This window comes from Aquarana catesbeiana, linkage group LG13, assembly GCF_042186555.1.
Source record: "Aquarana catesbeiana isolate 2022-GZ linkage group LG13, ASM4218655v1, whole genome shotgun sequence".
Lineage (NCBI taxonomy): Eukaryota > Metazoa > Chordata > Amphibia > Anura > Ranidae > Aquarana > Aquarana catesbeiana.
The window spans coordinates 103,211,147-103,237,200 of NC_133336.1; the positions used below are offsets into that span (position 1 = coordinate 103,211,147).

Below are 26,054 nucleotides of genomic sequence, written 5' to 3' on the forward strand. Positions count from 1 at the left end.
GCCGGATTATGGGTGTAACATGTTATGAAAGGTGAACTTGTCCTTTAAGGCGGTGTGTCTTTAATGACAATGAGAGAGGGAGAATCACAAACATTGCATGAAAGTAATTATATGGGTATCTAACAAAACCCGATTGCAGTTGGGACCTTCCAGCACACATCTGTTTGGTCTATTGTCCCAAGCTGCAATGTGATATTGTTAGATAACCATTTCTTTTTGAGGTCAGCTAGCAATTAGGATATGAGCTTCTCTGTCACTGCATGCATTCAAACTGCTACTTATACAACACTCATTACTTGCATAAGCAATTATGGTAGTTCTAATATTTTTAAGAACAGAACTGTTTAGCTTACATATTCATTGGCGAGTGTAGCCAATAAATATATAGAAGGAAATGTTTGTATCAGATTCTGTGTGCAGAGAGACAAACTGGCAGCACAATACTTAATTACATCTTTCTGCTTCCTTCGATTTTGCCATTAACTACCCTTTAAGAACTTAAAACACTCAGCTTACTTGCTGTCTGTGACCTAGAACACAATTCCATATGTGGTGGGAACGGTTTCTGTGAAAGCTGAAAATTAAGTCTAGTCAGAGTGTAAAAGAAGACGTATAAATAGCAGCGCCACCTCACCTACAAACACATGTATTATCTGAGAATACTAGATGCGGATTGCAGTCGTGACACTAGCTGTGAAGAGCAGAGTGTTCTGTGAAATAGCTCCCACACTTACAGCTCAGTCCGAATGTTAATCACTGCCTCCACATAATGGTAGGGATAGGTATTGTGCTCCATCCACTGGTGGGCATGGAACACAGGCAGCACTTGCTTAGGAAATATTGTCAGGGTACCCCTGGAAATGCAGAGCCCTGTCCATCTTATCCAGGAGCTCAGTTGGTTCACTGTTTCATGACATTCTCTACATGGATATCTTACCCTTCTGCTCTCTAATATTTGTTCCAGCCATATGGCTTCTGGCAGAGCAGGACCTCGGAATAGGGTAGGGTTGCCACTTTTTCTTCAAGCCAAACCCAAACACTTTAGCGGCACGCAGCATTTTTTTTTTTTTTAAGGGGGAACACTGTGGACTGTGGTATAAAATGGAACTCTGATGTAAGGGGGTTTCTGTTTACCAAAGCCCCCACTTACATCATAATTCCCAGCATTCCCCATTAAATCAGGGTTCCCAAAGCTCCCCCTTACATCAGAGTCCACAGAGTACCCCTTACATCTGAGTCCCCCTTACCTTAGTGTACTCACTTGCTCAGGGGCAGGACAGAGAAGGGAGGGAGGGGGTGTATGCACTGGGTGGTTGTGGTACTTGGTCAATGGGGAGCATAGGTGGGTGCAACCCAGGCAACAGAGGGAATCTGCGCCACACTGCCCTGGCACGCCTAAGTTGGAGGGAGGGTTGCAGTCCCATCTGAATAATGTGTCCGTGTTTCAGACAGGTCTGAAACCTGGACATATAATTCAGAACCTGGACTGTCCGGGTGAATCCCAGACAGGTGGCAACCCTAAAATAGGGATTTACCTGCTCTAAAGAGAGGCATTGATGATCCACACTGAAATGGGAGCCCACTGTCAGGCCTACCTCATCCCAGGACCATGCCCTTATTTTTAGTAACGCTAACAGTAGGCCATTGTAGCAGCAGCACCCCGACTGCACATGCAATCTGCCTGACAGTTGATTTGGACTTCAGGCGTTGTAGGAATTGGTGTTTTTCTGCATTGGTATTCTTGTCTTAGAATATCAGTGTACTCACTGTCAGTTGCTTTGGATCTAGACATAATTATTTTACTTTGCATTATTAGTTATTAATATTACAGTGCCAGTTTCACAAAATGGGCTAGGTTAATGTTGTATAAAAACTGATGAAACCTTGTCTGGTTTTTTTTTTTTGTGTACAGCCTGTTACACCCTGTAAGCCTCCAGTTGTTGCAGATTGGGCATCTGGTGTCTCTCCTAAACCCGACCCAAAAACCATCAGCAAACATGTGCAAAGGATGGTGGATGTAAGTAAGATTTCTAAATATTTGTTTTTTGTTTTAATTCCTGTTTCAGAAGAGTTTTCTGATCAGACCCACCTGTCCGTTATTCAGGTGGACCTGATCAGAAGTTCCATGCAGGTCTATGGGCAGGTGGATGTAAACAGTCTTCTGTCCCTTCACATTTACCTACCTCCAAGTCCATCCTGGTCTAGAACAAAAAACTGGAAAAGGACTGCTTTTTTTTGTTTTCATTTTTCTGGACCTAAATGTTACAGATCAGAGGTAATCTGATGTAAACAGACACAAATCCATTTACATCTGGCTGTCCATAGCGCTATCACAGGTTCGCAACTGTCTGCTGTCAAAATGCAGCAAAAACTGACATTTGTCCTATTCTGCTCTGATTTAGAAGGGGATCTGCTCTTAGAGCAGAGCGTTCCTGTATGAAAGGGGCCCAACTGTGTTTTTGTTATCTATATTTATCCAGCACAGCATACTTACAATGTGTGGATTTGAACATCTGATATTTGTGGTTATTTTACATTCACAATGAGTTTCTTCTAAATGAGCTTTGGATAATGGATATTCTTTGCCTTTCAGTCGGTTTTTAAGAATTATGATCTGGATCAAGATGGATATATATCCCAAGAAGAGTTTGAGAAAATAGCAGCCAGCTTCCCATTCTCTTTCTGTGTGTTGGATAAAGACAGGTGAGCAGTGCAAAGGAACACCTAGAAACATCTTGTAAGCAAATAAAGACACACAAAAGTTCTACCATGTGTGCTATGCACTTTATCGTTGTTGAAATATCACACCAACTCACTAACCAACTCACATTGAAGGTTCACAGTTATATATAAATTTATAAAAAATAAACTGAAGGTTCAGTTGTGTAGAAAAGCCGCTTTCTATAGGGCACTTATGCTGGTTCGCTCCCGAGCCTTGCTGCCTGCGACTATAAACACAGACAATGGCACTGGCTTTAATTGGCTTGATTGACAGCAGTGGGATCCAATGGCTCCTGCTGCCTCAGCAAAGCCAGTGAGACCAGGAATTGAGAGGAGTGAAGAGCTGCAGATGGGCACATCGCTGGATCAAATGAGGGCTCAGGTAAGTAATAAGGAGGGGGATACTGGTGCTTAAAAATGTTTTCCCTTAATGCAAGGAATGCATTAGGGTAAAACATGTTTAGGCTTTATAACCACTTTAACGTTAGGAGATTTTCCAAATAAAATCCTACTGACCATCCCCACAACACCACACTCTCAATTGTAGCCACATCCTTAAACCTATACCCCCAACTAGCATAATTTTTGAGTTGCTAGAGCCCACACATTACAAACTTTACACTCTGGGGATATTTGTTTCCTGGGGGCCAGACCCCTCACCACAGGGGCTGTCCCCAGGAAAGGGGGATAAATGGCAACCCTAGTTAACCTATAAAAAAGTTTCCTAATTGGTTGCTGCACATTTCACACCATCACTGGTCTCTTCACTTCCATGTTCAGTAATGTAAGCACTGAATTAGATCTAACCACCCTCAAATTATATTTTACACTGTGTGTTTTTTGGCATAACAAAGAAGCAACCTGAACATTACTATTCATTTTTTGTAATCTGGTGTGGTTTTTGTGAAGGCTTATAATGCTCCTACATAATTGCCTTCTTTCGTTTGGTACTGCCATTTCTAACCCTGCTGCCTAGGCACTGGCCCACCAGTGTGATTATAGTATCTATAGTCCTGATAAAAGTATTCTCACTGCAGAGCACTGTAATACAGATGTCAGGCTTTGGGGGGTGGACTTCCTGTCCACTTCTTGGCTCTAATGTGCTCCCCAACCCTCCACATATCTGTGCTTGAGCTTCTGCATCCCAGGAAGGATCTTCTAGGAAATAGTACAAGGCCTGGCACTAGGCTAGGGAATTAGTACATGGCCTCACTATTTACACCTGTGGTGGCTGGTCATTTTTTGAAATGATAATCTATTTAATGCTTTTCTTTTTTTACCTACAGGGATGGACAGATCAGCAGACAAGAAATCACTGCATACTTTATGAGGGCAAGCTCCATCTGCTCCAAACTTGGCTTGGGATTTCTTCACAACTTCCAAGAGACCACCTACCTGCGCCCAACTTTCTGTGACAACTGTGCTGGCTTTGTGAGTAGTGAAATCATAAAGACTCAACAGATCACACTGGCTAAGAAATTAGCATGCCTACCTTGAAACTTCAAGTTCAGTTCCCACCAGAGGCTATCTTTATGGAAAATGTATGTGTGGGTTTCCTGATAGTGCTCCAGTTTCCTGCCTAGACCCAAATATAGGTCTTCGACAAAACGAGGCCCTATTGTGTGCAGGTGTGTATGACTGTGGTTGAACTTTAGGTTGTAAGCTATTCTTGGCCAATGACTGAGATGAATGGTTATGTGTAAGATGTATAATATGATGGCTCTTGTGAAATTCATTCTAGACCATATGGATTTCAGGCAGAAAATAGATGCTTTTTAAATATTGTTGATATTGTTAGCTGCCGGACAGTGTCACAGCTGGCATTTCCAGCAAGAGTGGCAGCAAAGGCAACCTCTGTCTCTCATGGGACAAGTTTCCTATAAAATAGGATGTCTCTACCATGCAGTCTTTGGATTATTTGAGCAGAAAAGCACTTAATGTGTGTGTGTTATGGAGGGGCAGAACACCCAAAAATCCCTACTTACAAGTCCAAACTTTGTGTCAGGGTAGTCCCAGTTATATACTGAACCTTCACATCCCAAAGCTACAAGGTTTGAGTGCATCAACTGCATCAACATGAATGTCTGAAGATGTAGTGTAGCACATTACCCATTGAATGCCCTACTAATTCACTCATTACTAAAGTGGCGATAGGCTGGGCTTTTGTAAATTCCATTTAATGATAGAAGAGTAAAAGGATTTTCCATAGTAAACGTTTTCAGACAAAATATCTGTTAATATTTGTAAGTCAAAAAATAGCACTATTTAATTGATGCCTGTACTGAAGTGTGGTAAATGCTTTATTTTTCAGCTCTGGGGCGTGATCAAGCAAGGATATCGCTGCAAAGGTAAATTCTATATAACAAGAATTATCACAGAAGCCCATACAAGGGGGGATAACAGTGCACCTCATTTCTCAGTAGTCTGTATTATCACTAGCAGCTGGTTGAATTATTTAGCGTATCCACAGGGTACCTCTTGCCCACTGCTCATCAGCTTCACTGAATCCTATCTGCAGTGGTCCTTTGGTGTGCACAACCATTTGTCTGTTTTGACAGTGCAAAACATTTGAATATGAGATGCTTTAGGAAAAAGCAAAGTGCTTGTCCACCTTTTAGGACTACTGCTGATAGGGTTCCATGAATCCTAAACTGAACAGTTCGGGAAGGGGGAACTTTGGCTGCATTGAGTGCAGGTGTGGTCTTTTAATACACTTGACCTAACCTGCGTATTTATTTTCTGCAATTTTGTGCACAGACTGTGGGATGAATTGCCATAAACAATGTAAGGAGCTGGTGGTGTTTGAATGTAAGAAGAGAACCAAAAGCTCCACTGAAGACTGCAGTCTAACTCAGGATGCTGCTGCTTCTGACATTTCATCAGCCAGTGGCAAAGAGTCAACCAGTGGTAAGTAAGTAATTGCTATAATGCATTCAAGATGATGTACAAACTGTTACTGTGAGCAGCTGTACTTTGTGCGGGTTAGGTAGCACACAATTGGGTAAACACAGGGTAACCAGAGAAAGCAATCAGATTACATAGCTGATCAATGAGAAATTATTGTATTCACACCTGCTAGATGTAAATACATATTGCACACCATTATTGCTCTTTACTCTTCCTTACTAATTAAATGTGACAAACTTCCAGAATTGTAGTGTTCATATAATCGCAATTGTTTTCTATGCTTGCCCTCTAGTGGCTTTATCACTTTAGCACACCAAGGAAATGTTTTGTGAAAGTTGATCTTTGTAACCTTGCTCTCAATATACTAATTACTGCATTTTCTAACCTTTAAAGTCTCTAAAGATTAGAGCAGAGGCACACACTGTACAAAGTTGCCCTTACACTCGCATGCACAGTACCTTCCCCAGCACAAATTGAAAATTGAGATTTCTTTTTGTTTTTTTTTTGTTTTTTTTTGTAAATACTAAAAGCAGGTTTTAATTGGTTCTTGGTCCATTTATGTTGCTAATTTTGGGTTTTACCTTCCAAAATTGTGCAGCTGAAGAGAACCCTTTCCCTTTCACAAATGGTGAAGACAGTGAGCACACAGAGGTCGGCAAAGACAGGACAATCATGCTGATGGGAAGCTCCAGTCATAAAATCTCTTTACGGTTGCAACCAACAATGAGACACCGGAGCACGCAGACAGAAGACGTTCCTTCCAGTCCCTCCTTACAGGTTACCTCTCCTCATAAGAGTCGAACACCAGATGGCGGTCCTAGTCCGCTTTTAATTAGGAAGCGGGCGTATGCCAAGTGGGAAAATAAGGATTCTGTCCGCAAAGCCAGAGAGGAGAGACGAGCATCTAAACAAACAACACAAGAACTGGAAAAGGTAACCAGTATACATTGATAACACCTTATTAATAACTTTATAATCTTATTCTATGAATGCTGTTATACTGTTATGATTACTTATTTTGGTAATAAACATTTAATTTATACAGTACTGTGTAAACATTTTAGGCAAGTGTGACGAATTGCTGTAAAGTAAGAATGCTTTCAAATATAAATTTTTACATTTTTTTTATTTATACCAGTTTACAAAATGCAAAGTGAGCGAAAGAAAAATCAAATCAATATTTGGTTTGACTACCCTTTGGCTTCAAACTAGCATAAATTCTAAAGCCGCGTACACACGAGCGGAATGTCCGACAGAAAAAGTCAGACGGAAAGTTTTCATCGTCTATTCCGATCGTGTGTATGCCTCATCGAACTTTTTTTTGAAAATTCTGACGGACCTAGAAATAGAACATGTTCTAAATATTACCGACAGAACCAATTCTTATAAACCTGCTCGTCTGTATGCTGTTCCGACGGACCAAAAACGACGCATGCTCTGAAGCAAGTACGAGACGGAAGCTATTTGCTACTGGCTATTGCACTTCCTTTTTCTAGTCCCGTCGTACGTGTTGTGCGTCACCGCGTTCTGGACGGTCAGACTTTGGTGTGACCGTGTGTAGGCAAGACCGCTTGATCGGAATTCCGTCTGAGTTCCGTCGGAGAAACATTCGGAGTTTATTCCAATGGCAAAACCGGTCGCATGTACAGGGCATTACACTTGCACAAAGTCAGGGATTTTGTAGGATTAGATTGAGTTGTATGATTAACCAATTATACCAAGCAGGTGCTAATGATCATCAATTTCATATGTAGGTTTAAACACAGTCATTAACTGAAACAGAAAGAGCTGTGTAGGAGGTTTAAAATTGGGTAAGGGACACCAAAACTCTGTTACTAAGGTGAAGTTGTGGTAGCTTGTTTCATTTCACAAGTCATACACCATGGCTAGACTGAGCACACAAGGTAGTTATACTGCATCAGCAAGGTCGCTCCCAGGCAAATATTTCAAAGCAGACTGGGGTTTCAAGATGCGCTGTTCAAGCTCTTTTGAAGAAGCACAAAGAAACGGGCAAAATTGAGGGCAGTAGACACAGTGGTCGGCAAAGAAAACTTAATGCAGCAGATAAAAGACACATCATGCTTACTTCCCTTCGACATCGGCAGATGTCCAGCAGTGCCATCAGCACAGAACTGTCGGAAACCAGTGAGACCCATTTACACCTATCTACTGTACAAAGAGGTCTTGCCAGTAGTCTTCATGGAAGAATTGCGGCCAAGAAGCCATACGTTCGACATAGAAATTAGGTTAACCCACTCAAGTGTGGATTGAAAACATAGGAACTGGAGTGCAGAAAAATAGGAAAAGCAGGTTCTCTGGACTGATGAGTCAAAATTTTAAATATTTGGCTGTAGCAGGAGGCAGTTTGTTCGCCGAAGGGCTGGAGAGCAACAGTGAAGCATGGTGGAGGTTCCTTGCAAGTTTGGCACTGCATTTCCTCAAATGGAGTTGGTGATCTGGTCTGGATCAATGGTGTCTTCAATGCTGAGAAATACAGGCATATAATTATCCATCACGCCATACCATCAGGTAGGCATGTGATTAGCCCCAAATTTATTCTGCTGCAGCGTAACAACCCCAAACATACAGCCAATGTCATTAAGAACTATCTTCAGCGTAAAGAAAAACAAGGAGTCCTGGAAGTGATAGTTTGGCCCCACAGAGCCCTGATCTTAACATCATCGAGTCTGTCTGAAATTACGTGAGACAGAAGAATTCAAGGCAGCCTACATCCACAGAAGATCTGTGGTTAGTTCTCTAAAATGTTTGGAACAACCTACCTGCCGAGTTCCTTCAAGAACTGTGTGCAAGTGTACCTAGAAGAACTTATATTTTTTTTGAAGGCAAAAGGTGGTCACACCAAATATTGATTTGATTTGGACTTCTCTTTTGTTTATTTACTTTCTAATTTGTTAATTGTTAAAAAATAAGCGATTAACACTTCTGTTTCTGAAAGCATTCATTTACAGCATTTTTTCACACTTGCCTAAAACTTTTGCACTGTAGTGTGTATTCCAGTAACATAGCTGCTTAATTTCCCTCTTTTGACAGGATTGTTCCTCTCTTTGGTCTGCTCTAATCCCAAGGTTACGAACAAAATAGGTTCTGTAGATTTGTTCTTAAATTGAATTTGTATGCAAGTTGGAACAGGTACATTTTTTTAAGTGTAACTCCAGCTAAAAAATTATTATTAAGTTGTGGATAGCATAGGGAAGGGTTAACAGGCCATGTGGTTATGTGAGATTGCTGACAGGTCCGCTGGACAGTAGGTGGCAGCATGCAGTGAGCAACAAGATGACGTCACGCTGACTCGGTTCTGAAATATGTAAGACGGATGTTTGTAATTGAGGGGGCTGCTTGTATTTAAGTGTTATACTCCATCCAACTTCTAAATGATTTAATTTGTTTTTTGAAAGGCCATTAAAAAGGAAAAGTAGTGGTTGAAAAAAAAAACGTAATTTTGGCATTTTAATTCTTCAGGGTTTGCATACCAGGGAATGTGACAGGGGTGTCCTTAGCCTATATACTTTTTATTAAAAGATGTCTCTCTTCCTGATTTCAGAAAGTTGGAGAGAGTGTGCAACCTAAAAGATCGGCAGACACAGGCAAAATGGGTTTCTGCAGCCCTTCTGGAACTAAACACTGCCAGTTCATACATTTGGGCTGTCCCTGTCCTCCGGGGGAATGCTGGGATTTGCAGTTGCCCAAAAGCTGGAGTTCTCTAGCTTGCTAATCCCTGTTGTGATTGTCTATTTTAAAAAATCAGCACATGCCTAACAGTTCTTCCTAAAATCTGACCATGTCACCAAGTGATCTAGGCCAGTGGTTCTCAACCTCAGTCCTCAAGTACCCCCAACAGGCCATGTTTGCAGGATTTCCTTTATCTTGCACAGGTGCTTTAAAGCGGGATTCCGGCCAGCTAAAAAAAAATTTTAAAGTCAGCAGCTACAATTACTGTAGCTGCTGACTTTAAACAAGTAGACTTACCTGTCCTGGGTGCCCGCGATGTCGGCCGCCCGAGGCCGAACCGTCCCTCGGCTCACGGGTCCCGGCACCGCCATCCTATGTAAGGGAAACAGGCAGTGGAGCCTTGCGGCTTCACTGCCAGTTTCCTACTGCGCACGCGCGAACGGCGCAGCGATCTGTGAATGGCCCCGTGGTGTTCTGGGAACACACACAGTTCCCAGAAGAACATGCCGCGGAATAGGAAGAGGCAGATTAGCAAGACTGCCTAGCAACAAGGGTTTAGGTAAGTATAACATTTTTTTTTTTCCCAAATGTTTTTTTTTTATTTTTTTAGGAATTTTGGTGGCATTTTTTTTTTTTACGGGTGGCCCTCCGCTTTAAATCCGAGTCAATGGTTTGGTATTTTGGACAGCTATTTTATCTAAGAGAAATTCCCAAAACATGGCCTGTTGGGGGTACTTGAGGACTTGAGGTTGAGAACCACTGATCTAGGCCAATCCTAGTTTATTGTTCATGGTGTCAATTTTGTTTCTTCTGAGACCAATCAATACCAGGAGCAATGTCACACGAAGTGCAAAGTAAGCAGTAGTGCTGTAGAGATTCTGAAATATGTCCCTAGGATGTGGTTTGCAAGACTAATGTTCTATTTTTGCTCTTCACAACAGGAAAAATCCCTGTTAAAGGAGGAGAACACAAACCTGAAGACCCAGCTTAAAGATGCCCAGAGAAAAATGGAGGCCTTGCGAGCAGAGCTTAGAAAGTATGTCATAAACAATGAGACTGTTGGGAAAGGATCATAGGTACAGGGACTGCTGGAAAGCCTATTGCCACGGACTGTACAGATACAGGCCATTATTCTGCTACTGAGCATTATGGACTCGATGTCCACAGCCGGAGGGTAGAAACTGGGTGCTCGCCAGTTGCACAGTGAAACACACCAGGGATTCTGCAGGTTGAAGAAATACGGTGTACACCTTACTTCCATGAAGGTTAATTATATGTATACCTGTTCTAAGACTCTACTACATGCAATCTTAAGGATCCTCCCCTTAATACATCACATTTCATGGTGTAGTTATGGAGTGTCTATCGGTAGTTGAAGGTGTGTAAATATAACCTTTGTCTAGCCAGTTTATTTAGTAAGGATGAGCACATTGGTGATGTCAGTGTATGTATGTAGTGTTCTCCTTTCCTTACCTGACTGGCATGTCGAAACAGAACACACCTGCAGCAATGAACATAGAATGTAATTATGGTTCAGAACTGAAGGCTAAACATTGCAGCTTGGTTTTATATTGGCTGCTCTGCTTCTGCTGTTTTTCAAGACCAAATGCAATTCTGCATGGTAAGATGTCTCAGGCTATGCTGTGACAATGACACATTTCTAAAGATACTTGGAAGAAAACAAATGTGGCCGTAGTTAAGATCACTGCAGCTCCACTAAACCAGTAAGCATAAACCACAGGTTGAAGTATGCAAAAGAGCTTATAGTGTGGAGGGGTTTGAACCCGTCGGATTTGTAGTGCTGTCCGGTGGGTTCCGGTAAAGAAAATTTCTCCATACTTCCTCTTTTGCTGACAATGTTTTACCAGACAGGAAGTGAGGATAGCCTTCAATAGCAACACAATAAATATGCTTTTGTTAGTAGAGTAGGGGAAGCTAGAACCAATGTCATTTTTTTTAGCTTTCAATATTCCTGTTATAAAAAGTTTCCCTTAGTTCCTGTCTGGTAAAAATTGTTGTCAGCAGGGCATGAAATGAGGTTTAATCGCTCTAACAGAGCCTGGGATAGCAGTAAAAATGTGACAGGAGATCTAAACATCCCTCTGTATTTTTAAAACATTAAAAAGGTGTTGGCTTGACTTACACAATAACATTTACAGACAAATAGGGAACGGCAGCAGAAATTAAAATGATGGTTTTAAAGCAAAGATCATATTGTCAGTAACCCAATACAGTACTAGCAAGTGCTGCTTTATGCCTTTTTTTGGCTATAAATGGCTAATAACACAGGACAATCCAAAGGACAGCAAAACAATGTCAAATATCTGTCTTTGTACAATATGGGAACTTTTTAAGTTCATTATTTGTGAATACTACTGGTGGCTCTTTTACATAAAGTAACTATTTAGGTTTAATAGCCTTTTATAAAAGGAACGTTTATTGAGAAAAACTTGGAGTCTAGTGGCCATTGCTGATGAGTGAAAATTATATTTGCTTTGCTCATGCTGACTTATCAGCTTTAATACCTTGGTCACTGACCAAACTCAGAAATGACTGAAGCCAGCAGGTCAGTATAAGCCCGGGTTCACACTATAAAGTGCTGCGGATCGCACAGCAGTGCTGTGCGTCCCTGTTCCCCGTTTCAGGGACGAATCAGGGCCGATTCTATGCCTGAATTCGGTCCTGAAACTGAGCCAAAGACGCACAGCGTTTTTGTGCAGTGCGTTCCGCAGCCGCCCTGGAGATATGTGAACCGGCTCCATAGGGAGCCAGTCACATTCTCCTACTATGCGAATTAGATGCGGGGAAATGCACATCTAATTCGCATAGGTGTGAACCCGGGCTAACAGTCAGACACCCAGATTCATCAATGAAAGCATTTTTCTCTCAGGAAAGATTTACTTCAGGTTTATGATATCTGTTTGACATCATTCTGAGATGTGTCTAAGATCATTCAGAATGAATAGACCGGTGCAATTGACCTCCTTCTGACCTGCTTTAAGCAGAATTTGCATTCCCATAGATTGTATAGGAATGCAAAACCAGCTTGAAGCAAACAAAAGCCTATTCCATTGGCTCCTAAGCTGAGGTCTACTGAAAAAAAAAATTGTTGTATGGAACTATAAGTTACTTGTGCTCCTCCAGGGCTTTGAATGGGAGATCCATCAGCTGGTCTCTTGGACACATTTTCTAATCAAGTCTATTACTATTGTATTTAGGCTTTCTTCCTGCCTGGCCAAATTTTCCACTATGTGGGGAATACGAAGAGCAGACGTTTGACTACCTCGTTTGGCAACTTGGGTGTGAAGATGGTGTTTAGCACAGGAACTACAGCGGATGACCCTCTCCTCTAAGACAACAATGTTAAAGTGACTCATAAGAGAAGTACAGGAGTTGCCATTGTTTGCCCCTTTTAAATATGCTGGTTGCCAGGTTGTATCTGACTTAAGAAGAAGCAGTGTCAGAATTTTTTGTTATTTCTATACTTGTTGTAGATTAGTGGTTCAGCCTGCATTGAAGCCAAAGCAAACTGGGAAACTAGCATTTTTAAAAGGAACGTTGAGTATTGCCTGCCTCTATAATCTCTTGTGACAGAATCACTTTTAGAAAAGGCTTTCAGTATGTTTTAATACACTGTCTTCCATCTAGCAGTGGTGTTACCCTATTGTGTGGGGTTAACCTTTAAATTATAAAGTACCATAGTGCAGAAGAGACATGGGTAGCTGTAGAGTACATGACGGAGCAGGATTCTTTTTGACATTTTGGCTGGACTACGATGGTTTGGAAGAAAGGCAGGAAAAGTTTAGTTTCCTGGCCGCTATGTTTCTACAACCTGAATGGATTGCTTTTAAGGATTTCATCTTAGTTGTTGAGAACTTTCTGTTTCCACCAATACATGTCCTGTTTAAAAAAGATTTGCCGAAAGCTCTTAAAAGACTTTAACCAAATGTCTGGCCTCATATGAGAAAGCAACGGTTCTTGATAAGAGCAAAATCAGTTAAGCAATGATCTGCAGCACCTTGCTCCACGATCCCTTTTGTACAAATGATTGTTACTGTTCTTGGATAAATGGACCGGCCATTTATAGGTAGACTGAGGCCCTGGATCTTCATTAGCAATTACAAATGTTTGAGCCTTCTCATACATCTCGTACAGAATTTAATGCAGCCTGTCATTTTTTTTTTTTTTTTTTTTACATAGGAAGCTAAAAATCAGTGAGTGTTTTTTTTGAATGATGATATTTTTGTCTCATCTGTACAAGCCTATGAACATTATTATGAAGCAATAACATAATTCAAAAGGATAAGCCATATAACACATTTTTAAAATACATCTTAAATTCATCCATCTCATTTTGGGCATATAAATTTGCAAACGTGGTGTTGCGCTGTTTGGTCAAGTACGTTAATATATTTAGTCTTTTCTATGTAAAGGATTAAAACCAACTGGAATTGTCTCTTGATTTTTAACTAAATTGTGTCCTAAAAGAGATGTCTGTTGCTCTAAAGTTTTCACAGTAGATTTGTCATAACTCCTCTCCTATTTTCTGATTGGCTTTTGCATATCTGTTTAATGCAAAACAATACTGGTAAAAAATAGTTTCATGGTGTAAGATTGAAGCCGATATACAGTGTCTTGCAAAAGTATTCACCCCCCCCCCTTGGCTTTTTACCTATTTTGTTACATTACAGCCTTTAGTTCAATGTTTTTTTAATATGAATTATATGTGATGGATCAGAACACAATAGTCTAAGTTGGTGAAGTAAAATTAGAAAAATATATACATATAACTATTTTTCAGAAATAAAAAAATGATAATTGGCATGTGCGTATGTATTCACCCCCTTTGTTATGAAGCCCATAAAAAGCTCTGGCGCAACCAATTACCTTCAGAAGTCACATAATTAGTGAAATGATGTCCACCTGTGTGCAATCTAAGTGTCACATGATCTGTCATTACATATACACACCTTTTTGAAAGGCCCCAGAGGCTGCAACAACTAAGCAAGAGGCACCACTAACCAAACACTGCCATGAAGACCAAAGAACTCTCCAAACAAGCAAGGGACAATGTTGTTGAGAAGTACAAGTCAGGCTTAGGTTATAAAAAAAATATACAAATCTTTGATGATCCCTAGGAGCACCATCAAATCTATCATAACCAGATGGAAAGAACATGGCACAACAGCAAACCTGCCAAGAGATGGCCGCACACCAAAACTCACAGACCGGGCAAGGAGGGCATTAATTAGAGAGGCAGCAAAGAGACCTAAGGTAACCCTGGAGGAGCTGCAGAGTTCCACAGCAGAGACTGGAGTATCTGTACATAGGACGACAATAAGCCGTACGCTCCATAGAGTTGGGCTTTATGGCAGAGTGGCCAGAAGAAAGCCATTACTTTCAGCAAAAAACAAAATGGTATGTTTTGAGTTTGCGAAAAGGCATGTGGGAGACTCCCAAAATGTATGGAGGGAAGGTGCTCTGGTCTGATGAGACTAGAATTGAACTTTTTGGCCATCAAAAAAAATGCTATGTCTGGCACAAACCCAAAACATCACATCACCCAAAGAACTCCATCCCCACAGTGAAACATGGTGGTGGCAGCATCATGCTGTGGGGATGTTTTTCAGCAGTCGGGACTGGGAAACTGGTCAGAGTTGAGGGAAAGATGGATGGTGCTAAATATAGGGATATTCTTGAGCAAAACCTGTACCACTCTGTGTGTGATTTGAGGCTAAGATGGAGGTTCACCTTCCAGCAGGACAATGACCCTAAACACACTGCTAAAACAACATTTCAGTGGTTTACAGGAAACATGTAAATATGTTGGAATGGCCTAGTTAAGAAGCTCAGACCTCAATCCAATAGAAAATCTGTGGTCAGACTTAAAGATTGCTGTTCACAAGCACAAACCATCCAACTTGAAGGAGCTGGAGCAGTTTTGCAAGGAGCAATGGGCAAAAATCCCAGTGGTAAGATGTGGCAAGCTCATAGAGACTTATCCAAAGTGACTTGGAGCTGTGATAGCCGCAAAAGGTGGCTCTACAAAGTATTGACTTTAGGGGGGTGAATAGTTATGCACATTGACTTTTTTCTGTTATTTTGTCCTACTTGTTGTTTGCTTCACAATAAAAATAAAAAAAATCTTCAAAGTTGTGGGCATGTTCTGTAAATTAAATGATGCAAATCCTCAAACAATCCATATTAATTCCAGGTTGTGAGGCAACAAAACACATAAAAATGCCAAGGGGGGTGAATACTTTTGCAAGGCACTGTAGAAAACAATGCAAGTGGAGAAGGAGGTAAAATAAACTGACTTTAAAAAGTCATAGTATTTTAAAGTGACTTCAGTGTCTACAGACACAGTTGCGCCCACTCTTGTACTGTACAATTGTGATCACATTATTGATGTAAATAGCTATAGAAGAGATTTGCTGTATAACTAGAGGACCAGCCCAGTGTTTTTTTATTTTTTTTATTTTTGGTTTCCAAAACTGTTTCAGTGGTAACAGTGCTGCTAATCTGCATTAGGTGCTTGTGCCAACAGCTAGAATGTTTGCTACATATAGATGACCTTATGTAAATGTTGTATAGATTTTCATATATGTTAATATGGTAGGATTTCATTGTCCAGTATTTATATAAAACTATAGACCTAGTTTTACCTCATGTTCTAGAAGGTCTTCAAGCTTTAAAGAGCTTCATTTTATGGTTTCAAAATTTCAGTGAAGGTTATTTTGTTAGTGGTGGGGAGGGGATGATGGTGAAATAAACTATTAAAACCCTAAAATATCTGTTTAATCTGTCCTGAATCAAGAGACTTTTCTTTGCTGCTGTTTATGGAAGAGCAACCTCAGTCCCCCGATACTTTGGTTCAGCCCCTCCTATCCTGCACTGCCATCTTTGAGAATTTCACTCATGAACACATGTGCTGAAGGTACCAAAGCCTGAGGCACATCTGCACACTTGTGGGGGTTTCTGACCATGCATGCACACACAACTCTGGTGCCCAAGAAATCCCCCACATGTCCGCAGATCTGTCACAGGTGTCTGCCTTGACCCATAGTTTGTTAGCCTACTTTTCACACTTAGGGGTTTACGTATGAAAAGTGAGTTGGCAATAGATTTGTATAACACTTAGCTTTACATTTAACAAATTACAGATGAAGCTTATTGGGCAATAAGAAATGTCCTCAATAGCACAATTTTCAAGCACATGGCCCTACATGCTTATTTTATTTTCATAACTAACGATGTTTTGGATAGAGTGAGTAAGAGTCAGAACCTTTGTCAAGTGTTTATTGCTGTACTAGGGAGGTTTCCTCTTTCGTCCCATCCTAATGTTATCCTATGTGTCAGGCTATGATGGGGCATCATCCAGAACTGAAAGTTAGGGAAATATTACCAACAGGGACACGTCAACAATGCCACCTGACATTGGGGCGAAACACATTGGGGCTGATTTACTAAAACTGGAGAATGATGCACCAGATTTTGCACTCTCTAGTTTTAGTAAATCAAACCCATAGTATCCTCCCCGCACACTGACTCCCAGTGTGACCACAGTCAACAAACTGTTCACAAATAAAAAGGTCACAGACAACAAGCAGCTTTGCTACAAATATTTTGTTTAGAGCAGAATACTCCTTTAACCATAGTGGTATGTTACACACATAGAGACAGAGCTCAAAAGCAATGGGGTACAGTATCCTTTTTTAGACCTCCTACACATGGGGCGTAACTAGAAATCACAGGGCCCCATAGCAAAATATTGTATGCCCCCCCCCCCCAAAAAAAGGGCGGGGCTTAAATTAAATAGTGGGCGTGGCTCAAAGGGGGTGTGGTTCGAGTCTGAGAGGAATGAGGGATGGAGGAAGGAAAGAAGGAAAGAAGGAAGGAAGGAAGGAAGGAAGGAAGGCCCAGATCCTACACAATAGCAATATATGTATTCCAGGAAGTTTAACAATCAACAGATAAAGATACTCCAAACACCTGGTGTGGGCACTTCAATCACCCTCACCTGTGCCCAATGCAGCGTGACCAGTGCCCAATGTGGCCTGTGTGTTCCCAATGCAGTGTGGCCTGCCCGTGTCCAAAACTGCCTCACCTGTGCCCACTTGTGCCCAATGCAGCCTCACTGTGCCCAATGCAGCCTCACCTGTGCCCAATACAGCCTCACCTATGCCCAATGCAGCCTCATCTGTGCCCCATGCAGCCTCACCTGTGCCCAATACAGCCTCACCTGTGCCCAATGCAGCATGACCCCTGTGCCCAATGCAGCGTGAACCTGCCTGTGCCCAATGCAGCGTGTCCAGTGCCCAACGCAGCCTCACCTGTGCCCATTGTGGCCTGCCTGTTCCCAATTCAGCGTGGCCTGCCCGTGCTCAATACAGCCTCACCTGTGCCCAATGCAGCCTCACCTGTGCCCAATACTGCCTCACCTGTGCCCAGTGCAGCCTCACCTGTGCCCAGTGCAGCCTCACCTGTGCCCAATGCAGCGTGACCCATGCCCAATGCAGCCTCACCTGTGCCCAATGCAGCCTCACCTGTGCCCAATACTGCCTCACCTGTGCCCAATGCAGCCTCACCTGTGCCCAATGCAGCCTCACCTGTGCCCAAAGCAGCCTCACCTGTGCCCGCCTGTGCCCAATACAGCCTCACCTGTGCCCAATGCAGCCTCACCATGATAACATCGACACCCACAGGCCCAATGTGGAACTGCACGCAACACAGCCAAGCTGGAACAGAGGCTAATCTAACACTAGATTGAATCCGAACTATGTACAGAACAGATGACCCACTAAATTTACCTGTAAGCGGTAGATTGAAAAATCTACCAGTGCTACATACTCCCCCACTACAATAGACGTTGTCCTCAACGTCTGTCAAAATATAACTCTCAAGCCTGAGAGTAGGTATTTGAACTTAGAACTTGGATGAGAAAGAAGAAAGACAGTATAGAAATGTTACAGTTTTAACATTTACACAACGACATATTCACACCAGTAAAGGAAATCACATTAAACATGTCACAAAACCCCACTATCTACCTAGCTGAAAAGCCTAACAGCTTGATAGGAGATCTAGTTGTTCCTGAAAAAAAAAAAGTTAGACACACACGAAATATGTACAGTAGCATCACAAAACAATTTAGGAGCAAAGCCTCATTCCACAAAAGAATGACACTCTCTTCCCACATATTTTCCTTTTAATGGAAATGAACCAAAATAACTTGAATAGTCCATCCCTATCTCTGGGCAAATTATATCTTTTCAATAAAGGAAATCCGGCTAGCAAAAGTCTTTGGATTTAGAAGCACTGAGATGAATACAATCTCTTGACCACAAAGCTCTCTAAAGACTATCTGGCTATATACCCCAAAATTCTTGTTCAAAGGAAATAGAGAACAACAGTCCCTTTGAATAATCACCAATAAAACCGGGGATCTGGCAATGTCAGTTTCTTCCCTACTTTATCCACGGTAGTAATAAAGTACACAATGTCATCTTTTCCAGGTCTGCAAATGACCACCTTATCAGCATAGATGTGCCGACCATAGTTCCAATGCAACAAGCATCCATTGAAACGTTCATCCATGGCAGCAGAATAACCAGCTCTCCGGAAAGGCTTCAGTACTGACAAATAGTCCCAAACAGCTTCACGGTACCATTGTTCCCCTTTGGTCTCAATTTCCTGCATAATTTCCTGAGTAACGTAGAGAAATTCCAGACAATAGTCTGTGGCAACTCGTTTGGTGAGCACTCTCTGTAAACGGGCAAGTCTAGGCAAAGTTCTATTTTTTCCTAAACCAGGAGGCACACAAGAATTCGGTGATTTACGCACCATAGATCCGACGGGTGTCGGCTCAGATTCAAACGAACTAACAACTTTAGACAATGTCTCTTTAGTAGTACTGTGTGGCTCCACACAAGGCAATGTTTTCCCAGAATCCAGGGCTGTCCATTCTGAGAAAGTTAGGGCAGAAGCAACATCTTCACCCTGGGCCCACAATAGTTCCTGTGACATAGTCTCAAACAAATCATCATCACCAAAGAGATCTGACATAGAATCTATCTCCGAGTCTCTCAACTCTTCCGCTGGCAAATATTTACAAAGAGTCCCAGATATGTTCCCCTTTGATCTCTCACCCGTTCCTGACGTGGACTTCTCCAGATCCATATATTTCTCTGGCTCCGGTTCTGGTAGTCTCTGGGGTAGGCCTCGACCACGGCCGCAGGAAGCCTTCACATATCCCACCTTCCTTTAGACAAGTGCAACAGGGATAGGTGTGGTAGAAGTAGAAATGAAGGTGATGTCCGCGGATGAAGCGGTAATAGCGACGTCTTCCTCTGAAGCACTCCCGGTAGCAGATGAGGTCACAGCCTGTTGCTTTCCAACAGCAATGGTAGCAGCTTCCACTGTGGCGATACCTGTAGCCCAGTCCACACGATAAGCACGGGGTGACGTTGTAGGTTGCTCCACTGTGAACAAATATTCTCTGCACTGCAAACATCGGACAAATGGACGGAGATGTATGGCCAGTCCTTCACACTTTTGGCATAGCATGCCCAGCCCTTCGATGTCTCCAACTGTGTATAGTACGAACCGCGCCTGCGGCTTCAAACGAATGCCGGTATCTGTAAGTAAGGTTCCGGTCAGCATAGCACCCACAGCGGTACTCGTAGGGAACATCTTGGACCCCACAGTTGACAGTACAAATGGGAAAGAAGACATGGCTGCACTCCGATCCTCTCAATACGATCACAAGGCCTCTCCTCTCCTTTGGCGCCAAACACACACACCCGCGTCCCATGCGGCAACAAGTAGATGTGGCTCCTCCCACTTGTTCCTCTGATCACGTAGCTCCTGGGCTTTTACTTTTACTTCTCACCCGCAGCCTATGCAGTCAGAAATAAAGTCCTGCAATTTAATCCCCTCTTTTTCCTGGAAAAAGTGACAAAGTCCAGAAACCTCTTTTAACATAAACTACACGCCCCCACATGTAGCACTAACTCACGGTGGAGCTGCTGATTTTTAGCGGTCTGTTACCGTCACCTTTTTCCCTGTAATTCCACCAGTACCGGGTCTATGGTCCCATTGAGCTTACTGTCAGACAATGGAGGCAACAGTCACTTGAGTACTTTTCCAATGCTTTAATGGGGAGTAACTGAAAGAAGTAGCAATAAAGAGGTAGAAGAAGAGTTGCAGGGAAGTTCAAATACCTTTTCTTGGTGTAGCATCAAGGAATTTAAATCTTTAGGATGAAGGTATCCTTAGCTTAGGATTAAATCTTTGCCCACCCGGATAGGTCTCTCTCACTAACCTAGCAGCCGGTACGCAGCACGAACAAAAGTCTCTGCCACAGACTTGGGTGAAACAAAACTGTACGATCCTCTGCCACAGGATGTAGTAGTTTTTTTGATGAACAGCAAACACAGTACCAGAACTTTTAAGCCGACCCGGCAGTACTTGTGCGGTAGTGCAGCTTAGGATATGTCCTCCAACCGAGTCACCAGGCCCTTCTTAAGACCAGCCTTGCATGGTCTCTTCCAAGATGGGTCCTCCCCTGGATCTTCCCGATTATCCAGCTTCTTCCTGCAGGACAGACAGCACAGGACCATCCCAGCTATAGCAGGCTCCAGACAGACTTCTGGGCCTACTTACATGGTTGCAGCAACGCAACCCTCCAAGCCGGAGGGCTACGGAGTAGAACTACTGACACATACCTCTAGGCCAGGAGGGCCATGAGGCAAGAAGACCTCGAAATATGGCGTCTGTCCCATAAATACCCTCTCCCAGAATGCAACTCGGAGGACCACCTCCGCCGAGTTATCTCCGGGACAGAAGAGCACTCATACACTTTAGCTTGTTGCTTTTCCAACACTGGCCCATGATAACAACGACACCCACAGGCCCAATGTGGAACTGCACGCAACACAGCCAAGCTGGAACAGAGGCTAATCTAACACTAGATTGAATCCGAACTATGTACAGAACAGATGACCCACTAAATTTACCTATAAGCGGTAGATTGAAAAATCTACCAGCGCTACATAGATATGCCAAATCACAAATCTTTATAACTAGTCGGATTATGCATTTTTAGGCCTTGTTCACACAGGTTTCAAATTGTATAATAACAATGTACAGTAAACTTTTGGCAAAGCATTTGTGGAGCTTTGGTAAAATAAGTTTCAGCACTACTTGAAGCTTGTTGAAAGTCTGTTGAACCCAGGTAGCAGCAGATTTTAAAAGTTAAGACCCCTTTCACACTGAGGCAGTTTTCAGTCGTTTTAGCGCTAAACATAGTGCCTGTAAAGCGCCTGAAAACTGGCTCCCATGTGTGAAAGCCCGAGTACTTTCACACTGGGGTGGTGCGATTGCGGGACGGGAAAAAAAGTTCTGCAAGCAGCATCTTTGGGGCGGTTTGGGAGCGCTGTATACAACCCTCCTACACCACCCCTGCCCATTGGAATGAATGGGCAGCGCTTCCGAAGCACTGCAACACGGGTGCTTTTAATCCCTTCTTAACCCCTTCTTGGGGGTTAAAAGCACCCAGCTAGCGGCCGAAAAGTGCCGCTTACACAGCGGAAAAAGCGCCACCAAAACTAGCAATGCTTTCATGCTAAAGGGACCCACCGCCCCAGTGCTAAAGTAGCCTAAAATAGCGTTACTTTTTTTTTTTTTTTTTTTAATAAATGAATTCTAAGGATGTAATGAAAGATGACACAGTACATTTTACTTTATATGTGTGTCCAAAGACTTAGCTGTTCACCACCACTAGCTCAAGGTTGCATTACTGCCACTTCCCTGAATGTCTGGCTAGGTAAGTGTGTGCCCTGAGCGCTTACAGTGCACGTTTTAGTGCTAGAAACCACTTGCAGGGAGAAGGAGGCAGCAGGGGAGTGGCTTACCTATGCTTTTGTGTGTACACATTGACAACTGGCCAAGTGTGCACCCAAGGATGGTTCCAGAGCACACTGCAAAAGAAAGGAGCCACTCAGCAACTGGTAACTGGGGGAGGGGGGGTTGCAGCAATCATGGGACAGTATTGGAACTAGACAAACAGCAAATATTTCATAGAGGAAGTGGAACTGTACCAAGTCTAACAATCTGAACTTGAACTGGGTTAAAAAAGGGATCCGCTCCCACGGGCTAGATACTAGCCCATGGACGTGTCACATACGCTGAAAAATAACTTAGGATTCTTGCAAGTTTACATATGTTAATGTTTATATGTTTCCTAGACTCACTTATGGTGATCAATGCCTTTTTCATCGGCGGACAGCTTGTACAACTGCATTATAACTGCATATTATTCATCTGTAACCTTGTTTATTGAAATGTATGTTATATACCTTTTGTTCGACCATAAAATTCAATAAAATCTTTTTGAAAAAAAAAAGGGATCCGCAACTCCATACATGCTCTTCAGTCTTTTCAAATGTATTAATACTCCATAATAAGAGGTAAGTACAGCAGATGTTAATGCGTTTCAGCCATGATGGCCTTGTTCACAGTTTGTGAACAAGGCCGTCATGGCTGAAACATGTAAACATCTGCTGTACCTACCTACTTTTTATGGAGTATTGATACATTTGAAAAGATTGAAGAGCATGTGTGGAGTTGCGGATCATCTTTTACTGGCCATCGCATTGGCAGCTGAACGACTGCTTTTCCTGCACCTGACAGCTCAGGAGAACATTCAGTTGATTTGGGGTAGTAGCACCTTTCTCTTTCTTTTTGTTAAAAAATGTCAATTTAAATTTAAATTGTCAGTTAAACATTGTCAATTTTTCCACTTTGATTTCTGGTTTAAGAATCCTGTTTTAATTATATAGAGATCCAGCCCATACCCCCAAGGTGTATGGATACCCACAGTTAAAAACCTCTGGATTAGTGGATAAAATTCATAAAATTGATCTTAAATGCAATGGATAGTGAGCAAGTAACAAGCATGGCTGTGTAGGCTGATTCATTGTAGACAGTGGCATTGCTAGGCCCAGGTACCTCAATCACCTGCCAAGGGTCTTGCTGGCTGAGCCATTGTGCTGCCAGTTCAACTTTATTATTGCTCACTGAGGGCATAACATAAGCACATTGGATCTCTTCCTGTCTACACATATGGAGAACTTACCCCTTGGCATGCTCTGGTTGTCATACTGATCCAAAGGCTTTCATTTTTTAGACATTGATCCAAAACAAGTATTCTGATTTCACACCAACTGTATTGATCTGTGTGCTTGTGCCAGAATAGCATTGAAGGCAGAAAAAAGGGCAACTAGCATTTTCTGAAAGGAGTCAGTAATGGCAACCCACATTTCTTTTAGTACAGGATTTCATTAAAGTATGGCTGCGTGTGTGCGACTGCAAGAGCCATTGCTGCTACAGTATAGTGCAACTAACTTGTGTTACTGGCACTTCCACTAAGGCTAGGTTCACACCAGCTGCAGTGGGAGTGTGTTGGGTGGCTATACCAGCACAGTCCCACCGCAAGACAAGGCAAAATGCCTGGTCTCTGGTGTGGCCTGTTCATGCCACTGCATTGCAATGGTGTGTGCTGAAAAAAGTACTATGTGCAATACTTTATTTTTTCCAGCACAGTACTGCACTCCTGCCGATTAGAGCTTTATGAAATCTCAATATAGTTCATTATGGTGCATCAGCATTGTCTTCAGCTCAACACAGGCCAGCTCATGCACTGCAATGCAGCAGCTGGTTTGAATGGACCCTTTTTGTTTTGTTTTATCTTTTTGGGCCATTTCTGGTGGTGAAAATCATAAGGCTTTTTGGAAATAATATGTAGCTACAGGGTGTAATTTACACAGTGCCTCAGTGAGTATTTTATAAAAAAAAAAAAAAGTTCACGCTTGCAGAATATTCTAATGATGAACGCGCATTTAGCGTTAATTTGCATTTTTAATGTAATTAACACGTGCTAAAAATGCATCCCAGATGCCCTCCAAGTGATTATTTATTTTTATTTTTTTAAGAGGAAAGTGTTTTTTTTTTTCACACATCACTGAAATTTGATAAACGCTTGTCAAATGGGCTGTAAATGGCACATTACTATAGACTTTAAGTTGACAAGCTTCAACTCCTCCCAGACTTGACTTACAGCTTCATTTATGCCACACAGGGACGTAAACTCTGTTTTTCAAATGTGCTCGGTCCCTTGTCAATATTAAACTGGGTAGACTGCTTTATTAGGTGTTCAGAAAGCGACAAAACTCACCTCAAACGCCTGTTTCTGTTGCCAGTGTGAACAGTGCCTAAAGATTATTTATGATTTGCGAACAGATTAATTAGACACAAAGTTGCACATTATCTATATTGCAACATAGTAGGTAACAGATTAGTCAGGATATCGCTCATGTAGAACTTCAATAAAACCTCTAATTGCAGCATTACACTGTAATACTCCACTCCTCAAGGCGTCCCAACAGGCCATGTTTTCAGGCTGACCATTATTTTGCACAGGGAAATCCTGAAAACATGACCTGTTGGGGCGCCTTGAGGACTGGAGTTGAGAAACACTGCTGTAATAAATCATTTGTGATTCAAGATAATTTTGGACAGACTTTTGCAGCTTAAATCTGGTCTTTATTGCTGCAAATCCTTGAAGGGTCAGCTAAAATAACCTAAAACTAGGGGATTTTGTACCGTGAGGGTAATGTCCCATGGGTATTTTTGGAAATTATTGCTTTACCATGAAAATCCAGTGAAAGCATGCTCTGCAGTCTGCAGCACAAAATGTGTCAAGCATGCTAAAAGCCCTGTTACAAAAGTGTTTTTTGCAGGTGAACGTGGTAAGTAAAAAAACAAGGAAACTTAATGCAGTCACTGAAGAACAGGTGGGCTGTAGTATATTACATTTTCCTGACGCAAAACATGGCAGCATACATATGATATAGCTCCGCCCCTATATCCACCCACAGGACATGTTTAGCTCTATAAAAGTCTGACTGAGAGCTACCTCCCCCATTCTCCTTTTTTCCTCAAAAGATCAACACCCACCGACCATTACACTCAGGATAAAGCTCTTACCTGCCAACTACTTTGGAGTCTCTCTGGGTTCAGCCTCTCCCAGTACGCAGTCCCACATCTTAGGCTGCTAAACAAGGTGGAGAACCCCTTCTGCGGTCTTTTGGAGTCGAGGTGTTCTCCAATCAGAGACAACAATCCTTTTGTGGCATGCCTGCTTTGGAGTCCAGATCCAGCAGCTGGGATTGCATGATGTCTTCTCTCCTATGGAACTCTTTCCAGGTCTGTCAATTTCTATAAAACATTTTTTCTTTTTCTTGCCCTCATATCTCTAAAGACCCCATGCACACTGTGCAGCTTTTGTTCCATGTGGTGCAGGGGTCTGCCTGATTACATACAAATTGAGGCTCTTAAGGTTTGACCTCATATTGTGTGGTTTTGGTAAATCTGAGGGAAAAGATCTGCAGAGGATTGTATGATGTGTAGCCAGCTTAAAAGTGTCCTTTTGTGTGGATAGGCATTGACTTCCCTTCAATTGTACTAGCCCTTTTTTGATTAGAACAGTGGTGAGAGAGTGCTGAGTTCCTCTCTCTCAGGTGCTCTATTTAGAGCACAAATGGCCAGGCAATGTATGCCTTTGCAATTCAGGCATGCAGAGAGACAACATCTCATGCTGCGGAACAGTCAATGACAGGTAAGCCTTGCTATCCTAGTAATGGGGATTGAAGGGGGGGGGCAAGGAGCAATGTATT

General features: G+C 42.3%; 1 protein-coding gene across 2 annotated transcripts in view; it reads left to right on the forward strand.

The window, feature by feature from the left end:
• The window catches only part of RASGRP1 (RAS guanyl releasing protein 1), a 306,655-nt gene extending 290,536 nt beyond the window's left edge, over positions 1–16,119 (forward strand). For both annotated transcript variants that reach the window (XM_073609577.1, XM_073609576.1), the window contains 7 exons: positions 1,913–2,017; positions 2,594–2,703; positions 4,008–4,152; positions 5,033–5,069; positions 5,479–5,628; positions 6,227–6,561; positions 10,260–16,119. In XM_073609577.1, coding sequence (XP_073465678.1) covers positions 1,913–2,017; positions 2,594–2,703; positions 4,008–4,152; positions 5,033–5,069; positions 5,479–5,628; positions 6,227–6,561; positions 10,260–10,394 — 1,017 coding nt within the window. In that variant the 3' untranslated portion in view covers positions 10,395–16,119. The remainder of the gene's footprint in view (positions 1–1,912; positions 2,018–2,593; positions 2,704–4,007; positions 4,153–5,032; positions 5,070–5,478; positions 5,629–6,226; positions 6,562–10,259) is intronic.
• Positions 16,120–26,054: the final 9,935 nt, after the last annotated feature.